This window comes from Pristiophorus japonicus, chromosome 18, assembly GCF_044704955.1.
Source record: "Pristiophorus japonicus isolate sPriJap1 chromosome 18, sPriJap1.hap1, whole genome shotgun sequence".
In the NCBI taxonomy this organism is placed as follows: Eukaryota; Metazoa; Chordata; class Chondrichthyes; family Pristiophoridae; genus Pristiophorus; species Pristiophorus japonicus.
In genome coordinates this window covers 59,080,743-59,097,786 of record NC_091994.1, presented here as the reverse complement: position 1 = coordinate 59,097,786, position 17,044 = coordinate 59,080,743, and the positions used below count along the sequence as shown (strand labels likewise).

Here is a 17,044-nt window from a genome sequence, read left to right as displayed (position 1 = left end):
TTCCACATCATCCAAGCTAATGTCCTTCCGAACTATTGCCTTAATTTGCTCCTTAACCAGCAATGCTACCCCACCTCCTTTTCCTTTTATTCTATCTTTCCTGAATGTTGAATACCCCTGGATGTTGAGTTCCCAGCCCTGATCATCCTGGAGCCACGTCTCCGTAATCCCAATCACATCATATTTGTTAACATCTATTTGCACAGTTAATTCATCCACTTTATTGCGGATACTCCTTGCATTAAGACACATTTAAGGCGGAGATAGACAGATTTTTGCATGATAAGGGAATAAGGGGTTATGGGGAGCGGGCAGGGAAGTGGAGTTGAGTCCATGATCAGATCAGCCATGATCGTATTGAATCGTGGAGCAGGCTCGAGGGGCCAAATGGCCGACTCCTGCTCCTATTTCTGATGTTCTAAGGTTGTGGAATGTGCTGTAGAAATGTAAGTCTTTTCTTTACTGTTAATTATATTTCTGCCATTCCCTATAACATTAAAAGTGAAAGCTGCGACCCCTTTGTGTGTTATTCTGCGTAAAGCAGGCGTCCCCAGTGTGACTGCTGTATTTTAATTTGATGGTGTGGAATATGAGCTGAAGGTAGCTCTGAGAGCCCCGGGAGGCAGGCTGTGCAATGCGGGCAGTGGGCAGTAGGGGTGCAGCATTGCCTGCTGGAACTGAATGAAGGCAGGACAAAGGCACTGAGATCTGTGGCTGTGCTGGCTGATAGCAGACTGTCAAAGCACAGGGGGGGCTTTCTGAGTCAAGCACGCACCCTCCGACTGTGCACACAGACCCGAGCGTACCTGCTCCCAGCCAGCATCCCACTGAGACTCCCCTCCGCAGCAGCGCAGAGTGAATGGCACTGGCAATGGAGTAAGTGAATTCAATGTGATCGTGTGCAAGGAGCGATTGATCCAGCGGCCGGGGTGGGTGTATCAGCGTGGGCATTTCACTGAGTGCTGTGAGCGTTCACTGTGAGTCTCGGTGCTGTGCTTTCTGTTTGCAGCTGATTGCAATGTGCTCATACCTATTTTGTTTGCAGGGCGACGAGGGATTGATTGTCTATTTATTTTAAATTGTGAAAGGGCTGCGATTTGAACGGTGCTTCGCAATGCCCCTCAATATGGCTGATAGACTGAGAACCCCGCGCCGGTTGCTCGGGCTGTCTGTGTCCGGGGGTGGACCGGCCACCATTCACTCTGTGTGTGTGTGTGTGTGTGGTGCCCTCTGTCATATCGCCCTCTCATACTGCCACCCTGAGTGGGCACACTGGCAGAAAGTTACTGGGCGTACCCCCTGTGCCCCGCCCAGTGCACCCACAGTGTGTACCCATAGTGTGCACCCACAATGTGTACCCACAGTGTACACCCACAGTGTGTACTCACAGTGTGCACCCACAGTGTACACCCACAGTGTGTACCCACAGTGTGTACCCACAGTGTGCACTGCCCATTGTACCCACAGTGTGCGTCCACAGTGTACACCCACAGTTTGCACCCACAGTGTGCACTGCCCATTGTACCCACAGTGTGCACCCACAGTGTGCACCCACAGTGTACACCCACAGTGTGTACCCACAGTGTATACCCACAGTGTACACCCACAGTATGCACCCACAGTGTGTACCCACAGTGTGCCCCGCCCAGTGCACCCACAGTGTGTACCCACAGTGTGCCCCGCCCAGTGCACCCACAATGTGCACCCACAGTGTACATTGCCCATTGTACCCACAGTGTGCACCCACAGTGTACACCCACAGTGTGCACCCACAGTGTGCACTGCCCATTGTACCCACAGTGTGCACCCACAGTGTGTACCCACAGTGTACATCCACAGTGTGTACCCACAGTGTGCACTGCCCATTGTACCCACAGTGTACACCCGGTACTGGAGCCGTTGTTCCAGCTGTGTACCCGGCCGGGGGGGGCGCGACACCGGGGGAGGGGGCAGAGTCAGGCCGTGCCCTTTCCCAGCTCCGACAGCAACAGCCTGCCCACCTGGGCAGAGGACGCTCACTGATGCCAGGCTGGCCACTGTCTGCACAGGGGCATTGCAACCCAGCCCAGTCTGTCCACACCTGATGTCCACACTCACACACAGGCACACACTCACACACACTCTCTCACCAAGTCAGCATGGATTTATGAAAGGGAAATCATGCTTGACAAACCTTCTCGAATTTTTTGAGGATGTAACTAGTAGAGTGGACAAGCGAGAACCAGTGGATGTAGTGTATTTAGACTTTCTAAAGGCTTTTGACAAGGTCCCACACAAGAGATTAGTGTGCAAAATTAAAGCACATGGTATTGGGGGTAATCTATTGACGTGGATAGAGAACTGGTTGGCAGACAGGAAGCAGAGAGTCGGGATAAACGGGTCCTTGCAGTGACTGGCAGTGACTAGTGGAGTGCCGCAGGGCTCAGTGCTGGGACCCCAGCTATTTACAATATACATTAATGATTTAGATGAAGGAATTGAGTGTAATATCTCCAAGTTTGCAGATGACACTAAGCTGGGTGGCGGTGTGAGCTTTGAGGAGGATGCTAAGAGGCTGCAGGGTGACTTGGATAGGTTAGGTGAGTGGGCAAATGCATGGCAGATGCAGTAAAATGTACATAAATGTGAGGTTAACCACTTTGGTGGTAAAAACAGGAAGGCAGATTATTATCTGAATGGTGACAGAAAGGGGAGGTGTAATGAGACCTGGGTGTCATGGTACATCAGTCATTGAAGGTTGGCATACAGGTACAGCTGGCGGTAAAGAAGGCAAATGGTATGTTGGCCTTCATAGCGAGGGGATTTGAGTATAGGAGCAGGGAGGTCTTACTTCAGTTGTACAGGGCCTTGGTGAGGCCACACCTTGAATATTGTGCACAGTTTTGGTCTCCTAATCTGAGGAAGGACATTCTTGCTATTGAGGGAGTGCACCGAAGGTTCACCAGATTGATTCCCGGGATGACAGGACTGACATATGAAGAAAGACTGGATCGACTAGGCTTATATTCATTGGAATTTAGAAGCATGAGACGGGATCTCATAGAAACAAATAAAATTCTGACGGGATTGGACAGGTTAGATGCGGGAAAAATGTTCCCGATGTTGGGGAAGTCCAGAACCAGGGGTCACAGTCTAAGGATAAGGGGTAAGCCATTTATGATTGAGATGAGTGAACTTCTTCACTCAGAGAATTGTGAACCTGTGGAATTCTCTAGAAAGTTGTTGAGGCTGGTTCGTTAGAGATATTCAAAAGGGAGTTAGATGTGGCTCTTACGGCTAAAGGGATCAAGGGGTATGGAGAGAAAGCAGGAATGGGGTACTGAAGTTGCATGATCAGCCATGATCATATTGAATGGTGGTGCAGGCTCGAAGGGCCGAATGGCCTACTCCTGCACCTATTTTCTGTGTTTCTATGTTTCTATATACACCTTCCCCACCTGCCCCCCCACCCCCCCACACACACACACTCACACACACACACATGTTCTAACAGGAGTGACTGGATAGCAATTGTGTGAAGTCTGGCCGATGGTCCTCTCCCTAGCTCAGGGGTCCTGAGGCCAGGTGAAATGTCCGCCCCCAGCTCCATTGGAATTCCACACAACGGGAGTGAATGGGAAGTGATTTGTGACTGATTCTCGAAGCTAATCCAGCGTTAGCTCGGTAGGTTGGGCAGCTAGTTGGTGCCCTGCGAGTGAAGCTGGTTGATATTTCCCTGTATACGGGGAGCGCTGTAGAAATGTTTGTTTGTTTAAGGCACTGCCGTCCTACCAAAGAGTAATTAGGGAACAGTATCTGGAACTGTTGCTGAGAGGAATGACACTCGAGCTGGCATTAGGTATAGTGGAGCTTGTATGGGACAGAGGTATCAATGCAGATATCCAGTGAAATTTCGATCTATTCCTTTTAGACAACAATATGACACAAAGCTCATTATCATAAACAGCATATTTGCAAATGACAAGCTAGATCTTCTGTTATTGTTACCACTTGCAGCAAAATGGCAAGAGTTAAATGATGGCAGTCGAAAATCGAGGCTTACGTGACTTGAAATCTCAAAGGCGCTCAGAAGCTACGATTTGGTGAGACACGTTGCAGGGCAACAGTGGGAAGACTGAGTGGTCCTTGCATTTCCAACACGGGACCTCGTCAAAAATAACTCTCAAAGTTTAGGGAATTGTTTATCAATTTTTCAGCAAAACAATGTATTGTTGATCTCGCTCTCACTTACGCCAGATCTTGTGTTTAGGATATCACCACTCCATGGTTATAGAATCATACTGCGCAGGAGGCCATTCAGCCCATCGTGCCTGGGCCCTTTGTTTGGTGTCTGCAACTTGCCTGCCCAATTCAAATCTGGCCCAGGGGCCTTAAATTGCAGGCGCCTCCATCATTTATCTTCGCAACCTTCTTTAAAGTACAGTGAAAAATGTTGGTGTTGGGAAATGGAACATTTGGCATTTCAGCCTCCCGGTGATAGCATCAAGTGCCCCGAGACACCGTAGGGTCAGACGTTGCAAGCCAGGCCTCCAGCTGTGTGTGAGCAGAGGGATTTGTGCTGAGGGTTAGTGTGCTGAGTGACCCCACCAGACATGGGCCTGGCACAGGGAGCCTCCCAGAGCAGGTGTAGGAAATGGATTGTGAGCAATCCTGTGGGATGAGCAATGGGTAAGTTTCATTCCTCCACCCCCTCACCTTGTTTATGCTCGCCTGTCTCTTGCTTATCGGTTCTGATGAAGGGTAAGGACCCAGAACATGTTCGGTCTCTCCACATGCATTGCCTCCTGCATGTCGCCATCTTTTTCTGTTGGTGTCTGGCATACCATGGTGTTTCTGATGGTTGATCAGCGAGCCAGACTGCCTCATTGATGGGGCCTGAAGAGGTCGACCTGTCACTGGGATTTTAGTAGCCATGGAATCCAATGCTCTCATGGATAAGGTGCTCCTTGATGGCACATAGTGAGATCTGGCCACTGGTCTCTGCTGTATATTGAAACAGTTACGGCCTGAAATTCCACTTTGACGATGGCGGTATTATTTTCGGCAAAAATACCGCTATGACTCCACTACCGCTACAAGGTCTAAAATTCGGCCTTCAGTTCGCCCAGCCGTAAAAACTGGCGCGCACGTGGTTTTGTGGTGCAAACCGTGAATTTTCTGCAACTTTTCCCCAAGGCCGATATCGCTGTGAGAGAGGCCTTGGTAGGGCAGAAAACACCCCCAAAAAATTGCAAAAAATGAAAAAATAATCACAAAACATATTCACAAGACACTTAACTATCGAATTGCTGCAAAAGAATTCAAAAATGAAAACTATAACGTACCCTTTTTGCAGGTCTCCATACCTACCGCTGCCTTATGGGCTGCAACACAGGATTTTCCCGGGCACTTTTTTCGTCCTAACTAGGGGTGCGCTGCCAGCCAAATTTTTGGCGAAAGTGCTATTTCAAGTCTTGCACGCCAGCAGTCCGCTCCCCAGCGTTACTTAAAAACTACTGGCATAAGACTTCTCCGAATTTCCCGGTTCGCCATTTTTCACCAAAAACAGTGAAATATTGCCAAATAACCGGGCTCAAGGTCGGAAAATGTTTAGCCCATCGATCTTAGAGACTCCGGCAGTGCCATTATATGTGCCTTGGTGTGCCCAAGCCTGGCTGTTGCTAAGCTGCATCTAAGTCCTTTGGTCTCAGTAAGTGGGGGGTGTCCCTACAGGGAGACACTGTGTATTGCACATGCTCTATTTATGTCGGGGTCGCTGCAGTCTGCTAACTATTAGAGAGAACAGAAAGAACTTGCATTGATATAGCACCTTTCACAACCCCAAATCTTCCCAAAACCAATTAAATATTTTTGAAGTGTAGTAATGTAATGTAGGAAAGGTTGCAGCCAATTTGTGCACAGCAAGCTTCCACAAACAGTAACGTGATAATCAGATAATCTGTTTTTAATACATTGAGGGATAAATATTGGGCCAGGACACTGGGAGAACTCATCTGCTCTTCTTCCAATAGTGCCGTGGGATCTTTTACCTCTACCCGAGAGAGCAGACGAAAGATGGCACCTCCAACAGTGCAGCACTCCCTCAGCACTGCACTGGCATGTCGGCCTAGATGTTATGCTCAAGCCTCTGGAGTGGGGTTTGAAACCACAGCCTTTGACTCAGAGACGAGATTGAACCAGGGCTGACATCTCATAGAAAATAGGTGCAGGAGCCAGCTATTTGGCCCTTCGAGCCTGTACTGCCATTCAATATGATCATGGCTGATCATGCAACTTCAGTACTCCACTCTCGCTTTCTCTCCATACCCCCTGATCCCTTTAGCTGTAAGGGCCACATCTGACTCCCTCTTGAATATATCCAACAAACTGGACTCCACAACTTTCTGTGGTAGAGAGTTCCACAGGTTCACCACTCTCTGGGTGAAAAAGTTTCTCCTCATCTTGGTCCTATATGGCTTACCCCTTATCCTTAGATATCTCGCAAATTAACATGGTGACCAAACAAAGAAAAAAAACAGCAGCCCGGAAATTCCTCGTTGACACATCTCCTGCCATAACCTCGACGGAATTTGTCCCCCAGAGAAACTGCTCGAAGTGACAGTGGGAAATGGGGAGAATCCCTGGGAATTTCAGGATCAATGGTGGGTCACCCCCGCCCCCACAACCCGAGTTAAATCCTTATTGTCATTGCACTTGTAAACTAAGAAAATCAGACGGTTTCCTCATTCATTCTTTCCGTCGTCACTCGATGGTGAGTCCTGGTGGAAACACAACAGCGGTTTCACAGCCACTCACGTCTCAGTGAACTTGGCTGCTGCTTATTGTGACGAACATCGAAGTCACATGTTACTCACCTATCACGTTCTGCATCCGGCCTTCCAGATCTCGATGTCTCCGTCTGCCAACAATGCACTGAGTCATGGGGTAGAAATTGCGCTCCCGACTTCACCCGATATGTGCCGCTCCCCCTCCGTTTCAATGGTTTTTCCCGCAGTTGTGGTTAAGGTTGCCTCTTGAGAGCGAAATTCCGTTCTTTGTTGGGTTTTTTCCTTCAGATCCGGAAGTCACTCTTAACGGGGCGGTGACTACACGAGAGGGTTGGATACGGGGCGGTGAGTACATGAGAGGGGCAGATACAGGGCGGGACTACACAAGGGTTGGATATGGGGCGGTGATTACACGAGAGGGGCGGATAAGGGGCGGTGAGTACACGAGAGGGGCGGATACATGGGGGGACTACACAAGAGGGGTGGATACAACACGAGAGGGGCGGATACGGGGCGGTGAGTACACGAGAGGGGCGGATACGGGGCGGTGAGTACACGAGAGGGGCGGATACACGGGGTGACTACACGAGAGGGGTGGATACAACACGAGAGGGGTGGATACGGGATGGGACTACACAAGGGGTGGATATGGGGCGGGACTACACAAGGGTTGGATATGGAGCAGTGATTACACGAGAGGGGCGGATACGGGGCAGTGAGTACACGAGGGGTGGATACGGGGCGGTGAGTACACGAGAGGGGCGGATACACGGGGTGACTACTCGAGAGGGGCGGATACAACACGAGAGGGGCGGATACGCAGCGGTGAGTACACGAGGGGCGGATACAACACAAGAGGGGTGGATACGGGACGGGACTACACAAGGGGTGGATACATAAGAACATAAGAACATAAGAATTAGGAACAGGAGTAGGCCATCTAGCCACTCGAGCCTGCTCCGCCATTCAAAAAGATCATGGCTGATCTGGTCTTGGACTCAGCTCCACTTACCCGCCCGCTCCCCATACCCCTTAATTCACTTATTGGTTAAAAAATTATCTATCTGTGATTTGAATATATTCAATGAGCTAGCCTCAACTGCTTCCCTGGGCAGAGAATTCCACAGATTCACAACCCTCTGGGAGAAGAAATTCCTTCTCAACTCGGTTTTAAATTGGCTCCCCCGTATTTTGAGGCTGTGCCCCCTAGTTCTAGTCTCCCCGACCAGTGGAAACAACCTCTCTGCCTCTATCTTGTCTATCTCTTTCATTATTTTAAATGTTTCTATAAGATCACCCCTCATCCTTCTGAACTCCAACGAGTAAAGACCCAGTCTACTCAATCGATCATCATAAGGTAACCCCCTCATCTCCGGAATCAGCCTAGTGAATCATCTCTGTAGCCCCTCCAAAGCTAGTATATCCTTCCTTAAGTAAGGTGACCAAAACTGCACGCAGTACTCCAGGTGCGGCCTCACCAATACCCTGTACAGTTGCAGCAGGACCTCCCTGCTTTTGTACTCCATCCCTCTCGCAACGAAGGCCAACATTCCATTCGCCTTCCTGATTACCTGCTGCACCTGCAAACTAACTTTTTGGGATTCATGCACAAGGATCCCTAGGTCCCTCTGCACCACAGCGTGTTGTAATTTCTCCCCATTCAAATAATATTCCCTTTTACTGTTTTTTTTTCCAAGGTGGATGACCTCACATTTTCCTACATTGTATTCCATCTGCCAAACCTTAGCCCATTCGCTTAACCTATCTAAATCTCTTTGCAGCCTCTCTGTGTCCGCTACACAACCCGCTTTCCCACTAATCTTTGTGTCATCCGCAAATTTTGTTACACTACACTCTGTCCCCTCCTCCAGGTCATCTATGTATATTGTAAACCCGGGGGATGAGTACACGAGAGGGGTGGATACGGGGCGGGACTACACGAGAGGGGTGGCAGTACCTTAGGGGCAGAAGTTGGGGGCAGTATGGAGTGCCACCATGGCTTTCCCCTTCACTTAAAGGGGAGAGTCTTCGTGATTTTGAAACTTCAGTCCATTGGGCCAAGAGTGGGAGCCAGGCTGCCGAACCCAGGGGCATAATTGTCGGGCTGACATGGCAGTCAGCCAACAAAAAAAACATGGCGGCAGCGGCAATGCGCCCTCCCCTTTAAGGGAAGCCGTACCGCCGCTGCAGAAGGCCACGGCCTCACTGGGCCACCGGGAACAAACAGGTTTTGGCACCGCCGGGCAGGCCAAAGATTTTCCGTGGGGAATGTCACCATCGGGGGGGATGGGGGGGGGGTTAGATCGGCGGTGCGCACGGTGATAACGCGCTTACCGCAGATCGGTAGCAGCGGAGCGGTCGGGGGGGGGGGTGGATCGGGGCACCGCCGGGAAATCCCGCGAGGTTAATTGGGCAAGCAGCAGCCATGCCACCAAATGTCGGCGCCCGCTCCACTCTCCACTGCCGATTTACGGGGGTAACAGGCCTGAAGGACTGTGGCAATTTTGGTCCTACGGACTTTCGGCGGCATGTCACATTATTTTCCCGCATTATGACGCCCAATATTTTAACTCCTCCCAACTTGGCTCCCGCAGTTTTCTACCATCATCCATTGTAGCTCAGTTTTGAAGTGATCTCTTCCTATTATGTCACTTCCTGTATGTTTGGGTCATTGTGGCTAGTTTACATTGCACAGAGATGCTTTTGGCCAAACAGGGAATCAACGGGTAACGATTAAATATAGAGCCAGACACAGACAGCATTATTTACAATCTATATTAACGACTTGGAAGAAGGGACCGAGTGTAATGTAACCAAGTTTGCTGACAATCATCATCATCATCATAGGCAGTCCCTCGGAATCGAGGAAAACTTGCGTCCACGCTAAAAATGAGTCCTTAGGTGGCTGAACAGTCCAATACGAGAGCCACAGTCCCTGTTACAGCTGGGACAGATAGTCGTTGAGGGTAAGAGAGGGTGGGACAGGTTTGCCGCAACTCTTTCCGCTGCCTGCGCTTGATTTCTGCATGCTGTCGGCGATGAGACTCAAGGTGCTCAGCGCCCTCCCGGATGCTCTTCCTCCACTTAGGGTGGTCTTTGGCCAGGGACTCCCAGGTGTCGGTGGGGATGTTGCACTTTATCCTGTATTGCTCAGGGACATGGACCATGTACAGTAGGCAGCTCAGGTCACTGGAGAAATACCATCAACGATGTCTCCGCAAGATCCTACAAATCCCCTGGGAGGACAGACGCACCAACATCAGCGTCCTCGACCAGGCCAACATCCCCAGCATTGAAGCACTGACCACACTTGATCAACTCCGCTGGGCCGGCCACAGTGTTTGCATGCCAGACACGAGACTCCCAAAGCAAGCGCTCTACTCGGAACTCCTTCATGGCAAACGAGCCAAAAGTGGGCAGAGGAAATGTTACAAGAGCACCCTCAAAGCCTCCCTGATAAAGTGCTGATGATACAAAGATGGGAGGAAAAGCAATGTGTGAGGAGGACACAAAAAATCTGCAAAAAGACAAAGACAGGCTAAGTGAGTTGGCAAAAATTTAGCAGATGGAGTATAATGTTGGAAAGTGTGAGGTTATGCACTTTGGCAGGAAAAATCAAAGAGCAAGTTATTATTGAAATGGTGAAAAATTGTAAAGTGCTGCAGTACAGTGGGACCTGGGGGTACTTGTGCATGAAACAGTGTGCAGGTACAGCAAGTGATCAGGAAGGCCAATGGAATCTTGGCCTTTATTGCAAAGGGGATGGAGTATAAAAGCAGGGAAGTCTTGCTACAGTTTTACAGGGTATTGGTGAGGCCACACCTGGAATACTGTGTGCAGTTTTGGTTTCCATATTTAAGAAAGGGTATACTTGCTTTTAAGGCAATTCAGAGAAGGTTCACTGGGTTGATTCAGAAGATGAGGGGGTTGACTTATGAGGAAAGGTTGGGCCTCTGCTCATTGGAATTCAGAAGATTGAGAGATGATCTTACCGAAACGTATAAGATTATGAGGGGGCTTGACAAGGTGGATGCAGAGAGGGCCTATTTGCATCCCGGCAGAGAGGGGGGCGGCGGTAGGGGGGGGCGGGGGGAGGTCGCTGAGGAGTGCCCCGTGCTCCTGAAGTGCGGTGTGTCTCTGTAGGGGAAGCATTCACCATCCAGGCCCAGAATACGTGCATGACCTGGGCACACACATAGTGCAGGCCCACCTTCCAGGGCCTAGCTTGGGATCAGGGTGGTGGTGGGATGGGGGCAGATTGTAGAAACCAGAGGCCTCTCGTCCGGCCAAACTCCTGCTCACTACCATCGGAGGCCTTGTGATAACCAGAAGGTCTCAAAAGGCCTTGTGGTAACCAGAAGGCCTTAAAGCCTGAAGAACATCGAGGAAGGGGAAGTGGGTGGAATCCTTAAACAATTAACAATACCTCTCACTCCCAGCACAATGCATCCCACCATCTTCCGAACCCTGTCCGCTGGAGCACTCCATGGGCTATTGAATAGGAATATGAGATGGGAGTCTGTGAATACCCTGCCTCCCCCACCCCACTCCTGCCTCTTTACTCCATTCTACATGGTGCTTGTGCTCCTCTGATCACCCTGCACAAAGTGCGATCAGAAACTGGCCTCCTATCGTGTTGCATGAGTATTACCGCATCGCACCAGCTTCCTGCACTCCTAGCTGCCTGAGGAATCAAACATCTCTCAAATATCTATCACTGACATTGACAGTGTGTTATAATGGGAGTCGAACATTGGTGCTCCAACATTGCATGCCAGGGGGCAAGGTTCGGAGTTGGTCACGACTGAGTTCCCAATCTCAATCATGCTATTGAGGATGGGGGAGGGCTTGGGGAGATACAGAGCAAGGGGCTCAAGCACTTTTATTCAGGTAGGGAAGGAAGATTTGTGCGCAAGTCCCAGCTGGTCACTTTTGCCCAACGTAGAACATAAGAAATAGGAGCAGGAGTCAGCCACTAGGCCACTCGAGCCTGCTCCACCATTCAATAAGATCATGGCTGATCAGATCATGGCCTCAACTCCACTTCCCCGCCTGCTCCCCATAACCCTTCACTCCCTTATCATTCAAAAATATGTCTATCTCCAGAAGAAGAAATTCCTCCTCTTTTCCATTGTAAATGGGCAACCCCTTATTCTGAAACTATGCCCCCTAGTTCTAGATACCCCCATCCTCTCTGCATGGACCGTGTCAAGCCCCCTCAGAATCTTATACGTTTCCCAGCAAATAGTCTAAGAAAGGGATCGGCAGAAGACAGTCAGCGGGATACCTGGGCATTTCTAAGGGGCATATTGTGTGGCATAGGGGCACCAGCTGACACAAGAGAAGATAGAAAGTCCCATCGACCAAGCAGCCCCGTGCCATTCCGAGTAGAGAATCATTGCTGCTGCCTTCAGTTCTTGGACGAGGTGCTTAATGATTTATAACCATGCGTTTCAGCCTTGTTTGTTGTTGAAGATTTGTAACATTAAGTCACATAAATCTTTACTTTCCAGATGTAGCTTGGCTTGTAGACAGAGATTAATGGAGTAATTCCATTTAAAAAAAAGCCTCCATTAAGTTACTGCAAAAAGTAAGCCCCACCATCAGGCTGTGACTTCAAGTAGAAAGATTTAGATACTTTCCATTAAACTGCAGATGTCTTCCCAGGTGCAGAGTTTGGAGAAGAATTTCATCGATTTTCGATCAGTACAAAAATGCTAGAAAGTAACCAAAAAAATTGACTTGAAGAAAGAAAGAACTTAGAATCATTGAATCGTAGAATAGTTCAACACAGGAGGCCATTCGGCCCATCTTTCGAAGAGCAATGCAGTCAGTCCCACTCCCCCCCGCTCTTTCCCCAAATCCCTGCAATTGTTTCTCCCTCAAGTATTTAACCAACTCCCTTTTGAAGGCTCCTGTATCCACCACCCTATCAGGCCACCCATTCCAAATACTAACTACTCATTGCACATGTTGTTCCACGTGTCGCCTCTGGTTGTTTCGCTTATATCACACCCTTCATACCTCAGGACATCCCAAAGTGCTTTACAGCCAATGAAAGGCTTCTGAAGTGTAATCACTGTCTATAGCCAATGGCAGTCAATTTACACACAGCAAGCTCCCACAAACTGAATGCGACGATTTGGGCCTATGGTTTCCCCATTCTCTCCACTGGGGGTGTTCCTCGCCTCATGTCTGGGTCTGTTGTAGACTGATGGATAGAGATTGATCACCATGATTAGTCAACAATCGTTGTACCATTCGATTACCAGGCTGGTAGAAGACAAACTAGTTGGAATTTGGTCTTTTTCCATCCAGCATTATAGCTCCAATGACCTCAGTTTAACCTCACATCCGAAAGGTGACACCTCCGACAATGCAGCACTCCCTCAGTACTGTATGGAGTGTCAGCCTGGATTATATACTCAAAGCATCTGGAATGGGATTTGAACCCACCACCTTCCTAAACATAGAGGTGAAAGTGCTACCCTCGAAGCCTAGACTGAGTCATGGATGACTAGGTTGGAATGTAAGATGACTCGGTAAGGTTTTACCTGCTGGCACCTAGTACTGGCCAGGAATCTGATTCATGCTTGGTCGCTCTCTCGATCATAACTTTACCACAGCTGAGAACATAGTGAGGGGCATTTCAAGCTTGCACCATGGCACTATTTCGAGCAAGTTTAGGGGAGTTAGGGTTGGCCTGGCCAATATTTATCCCTCAACCAACATCACTAAAACAGACTATCTGGTCATTATATTGGCTGCTGAATTTCCTACATTACAATATTGATGAAACATCAAAAGTGCTTAATTGACCGTGAAGTGCTTTGGGGCACCCTCGGGTCATGAAAGGCGATATATAAATGTTCTTTATCATACCACCAAGAGGCTGGGATGTTTTGGATATCACCATCACTGATTTTCCATTATCATCCACCAGGAGGTGTATTTGTACATTTTGGGCTAGCCTTGTCAGTTATTCCCTCCCCTTTCTCTCAGGCAAGTCGAGGCTCCACCGACCATGTGGGATCCGGGTGACAAATCGCCATTGCATTCGGGTCTGGAGCCTGCACTCACAATCCTTGGTTCCAGAGTCCAACACGCTGTTACTACAGCTAATAGGGGCCTTTCGCATTCGGCAAAATGACTCCAGGTTTCTGTCTGTGACCATCATCATCATAGGCAGTCCCACGAACGAGGATGACTTGCTTCCACGAGTTCACAGATGTTTCAATGAAAGACCTGATGTTCCAGTCCTGAACTCCAATTGAGGAAGATGCCTGTGCGTGGATTTTTTTAACATAGGGTGACCGTTGCACATCAGCCACCACACGGGCTTGACAGAGCTCGGTCTTGGTCCTGTGGCAAGGATTACCCAAGACGACTGGAGACCTGCTCTGCTGCACGGACCTAGTGCGTGCACATATCGCAGTGTGGGCTGGGCCCGTGCTGCCCCTGGGCCCTCGGCTCTTCTGGGCCCCGTACCCTCATCTGTTGCACCTCCACCACAAACACTCGCCGCTCATCCGCTCCGACCTTCCCACTCCTCTGTATCTGGGATCTCCCAATGTTCCTGCCCACGCTCCAAAACAGCGACCAGGGTTTTGATGGCATCACCCAGTCGCCCATCTCAAAATTGCCGCACACTTGGAGCAGCTCGCACTGGAGATTGAAGTGGTACGCTGCTCCAGCTCTTTTACTTGCCGACTTGTGGAGCTGTTCTCTCGCAAGTCGGGGGCGGGGGGGGGAGGGCGGGCACGGTGTTCCAGGGCCCACTGCTCCAGCTCTTTTATAGCCCGACCTGCGGAGCTGTTCTCTCGCAGGTCGGGGGGCCACGAATCTGTCTGTGAACCTGAGCACTGGCTGCCGCTTTAACAGGGATTGGTAGGAAATCACTCAAAGAACGTCAGCTTTCAAGGCAATCCGAAATGACAACAGGAATCTGTCAGCATGCGAAAGAGGAGAACTGGCTCAGCATTTGGGAGGAGATGCTGTCAGGAAGGTCCTTTCATTAATCTGAGGCGGAGGCCTACTTGGGTGGATGGGGCGGGGGTACGGGGGGCATGGAGGACCCGCGAAGCAAGATATAGGCCTCCAGGTGGCAATGGGAGAATGGCGCTCAAAATTGAAGGATGACTGAGTTACACGGTGGCAACTCCAGGGTTGTTTATTGTTTTGTAACCTCTCCCCTCTCCAGAACCCACCTTTATTTCAAGCGCACTTCCCATCACAGCCTGTTCCCTATGCAGCGATGTCGAAGCTGTTGATGGAACTGTTTTCGGTGTCCCATCTTTTCCACTTTTCTCTCCTGCCCTGAAGCTGGTAATTCATGTTGAGGTACAGTTCCATGAGATTCATTGGTCTTTTGGTACCATGCTACATCTGTGAGTCAAGGCATTGACTGTTGGTAGATATTCCACCTTGGGTGACTATTACAGCTAAAGTGATCTTCTCCTTGTCCAATATCAACTTCGTTTAGATCAGGACAAGGAAAAGCTAGCCAACTTCTTTGCCTCCTACTGAGTACTATTCTACATCAGCATCATCAGTGAGCTCACTACAGACTGGGGATCAAGCGTAGGACCTTGCATGGCTGAGACTGGAGAGGGCTGGTGTTTATTTCCATAATTAATGAGCTTCGACAATAATTCTCAGAATAGGCCCGAGCTTAAAATTGGTCATAAATTGGCTTAAACAATGGAGGCCCAAGGAAACTGAACTCACACCATGACCCTGATAATTACGAGGGAGGCGGGGCGGGAGTGGGGGTTGGGGCGAACCCGGAAATTCCGGGTATGGTGAGGTCCTGTCGAATTTAACGGCAGGACCTGATTATAAGGTTCTCCCATTTTCCACCCTGCTGCTGGTGTGACTGACAGGCTGGTCATTTGCTGGGTGGGAAATCAAGCGGCAAGAAGCCATGTTTATCCAGAGTCTTCGTTTCACAGCCGGCTTTCCCGAGCCCTGGGAAATCCGCCCGGCAGCTGATACTTTTAAATAAGGCTCCCTGCTGTGCTGTGGGAGCTTGAATTAAACATGATGCTGAACTGTCCCGTCTGTCCAGGACAGCAGGACCCGCACACACCTTGCAACCCGCCGCCGTAAAAATGGCGCAGCATGTTGGTACACGTTCCCCGAGTTTTAATTTTAACCCCCTCCCTCCCCCCCCCCCCGATCTGACCCGCCCCTCTCCTGGCATCGTGGGAGGAGTGTTAATATCTTTTCTATTTTGAGTTTGAAAATTTAAATTTGAACTTATATTTGCTTCATGGGTTCTTTGCTTAAGAATTCTTACAACACATTGCTGTTTAGAACGAGTTGGTTTATTAACAAAGGTTTAACAATCACACGACACATTACCAGTTCATCCACCAGGCTCACAACCATATGCATCATCGTGGATCCCCCGAACCCAATTGGCTGGTGTTTTATTGAGTCTTGTGAACATCACGTAAACTGGCTAAGCCACTCCCAACTCAACAGCTCTACAACTATTTTAGTTGAGACGTAAATCCAATGACCCCTTTTGGCAAGGGCACTAGAACCCACAAACTAACTTCAACTTTAACGAAATCTTAAATCAAATTAAAATTTGGTTGCCGGGGGTGATGGCCAGTCCCTCCGGTGCCCACCTCTTGCAGAAGGCCGCGCCAACAGCTCTACCAACCTGTGAGCATACTCACAGGTGCGTACATTACAGAACCTTTTTCACCACCGTTCATGCACATCAGGCATGCCGGCAATTGGGCAAGCTTTCCCATTGTTAACGTGACTTATTCTTTGCCATAAATATCCACCCCAAGGAACAGACAATCCAGAGCAGGTCTCCATGAGGAGAAAGAAGTAAAAGCTCAAAAGATTTCAATGAAAAGACCAAAGAAATGTTTTCTGCTACGCCTGAGAATCTGGTGGTGCTGTCGAGAGACCATTGAACAAACGCAATTGGAAGATACTCATGTTGGAGAATCGGGGGCGTGGCTAGTTTTGTCGGCGGGGATTTGTTCGGATGGAGGGTTTGATGGACGGATGTAAAAGGCCGAGGAGACTTGGGCCTTCTGTAGTTATGTGTAACTCCCATCCAACATTCTGTGCTCTTTTAAGCCATGCGGCTAGTTTGAGCTCAGATGATGGGTGGCTCTAGGTGCTAATGTGGAGCAAGCTCCAAGCACAAAGCTCAGTGCACTCATGTGCAATGAAGAACAACTGAACATTGTAGAGCAGAAAGCTTTACAAAAACAAATTCCACCTGAGTCATCATCATCATCATAGGCAGT

The 17,044-nt window shown here is 49.4% G+C and overlaps 1 protein-coding gene across 2 annotated transcripts in view; it reads left to right on the top strand.

Annotated features, from left to right (window-relative positions):
- The first annotated feature begins 797 nt into the window (after positions 1-797).
- The window catches only part of LOC139228760 (paralemmin-1-like), a 490,867-nt gene continuing 474,620 nt past the window's right edge, over positions 798-17,044 (top strand). Inside the window, exon 1 of one of the 2 annotated variants that reach the window (XM_070860087.1) lies at positions 798-876. In XM_070860087.1, coding sequence (XP_070716188.1) covers positions 860-876 — 17 coding nt within the window. In that variant the 5' untranslated portion in view covers positions 798-859. Of the gene's footprint in view, positions 877-942; positions 978-17,044 lie in introns of those variants that run through there. The other variant, XM_070860088.1, reaches the window with a different exon arrangement.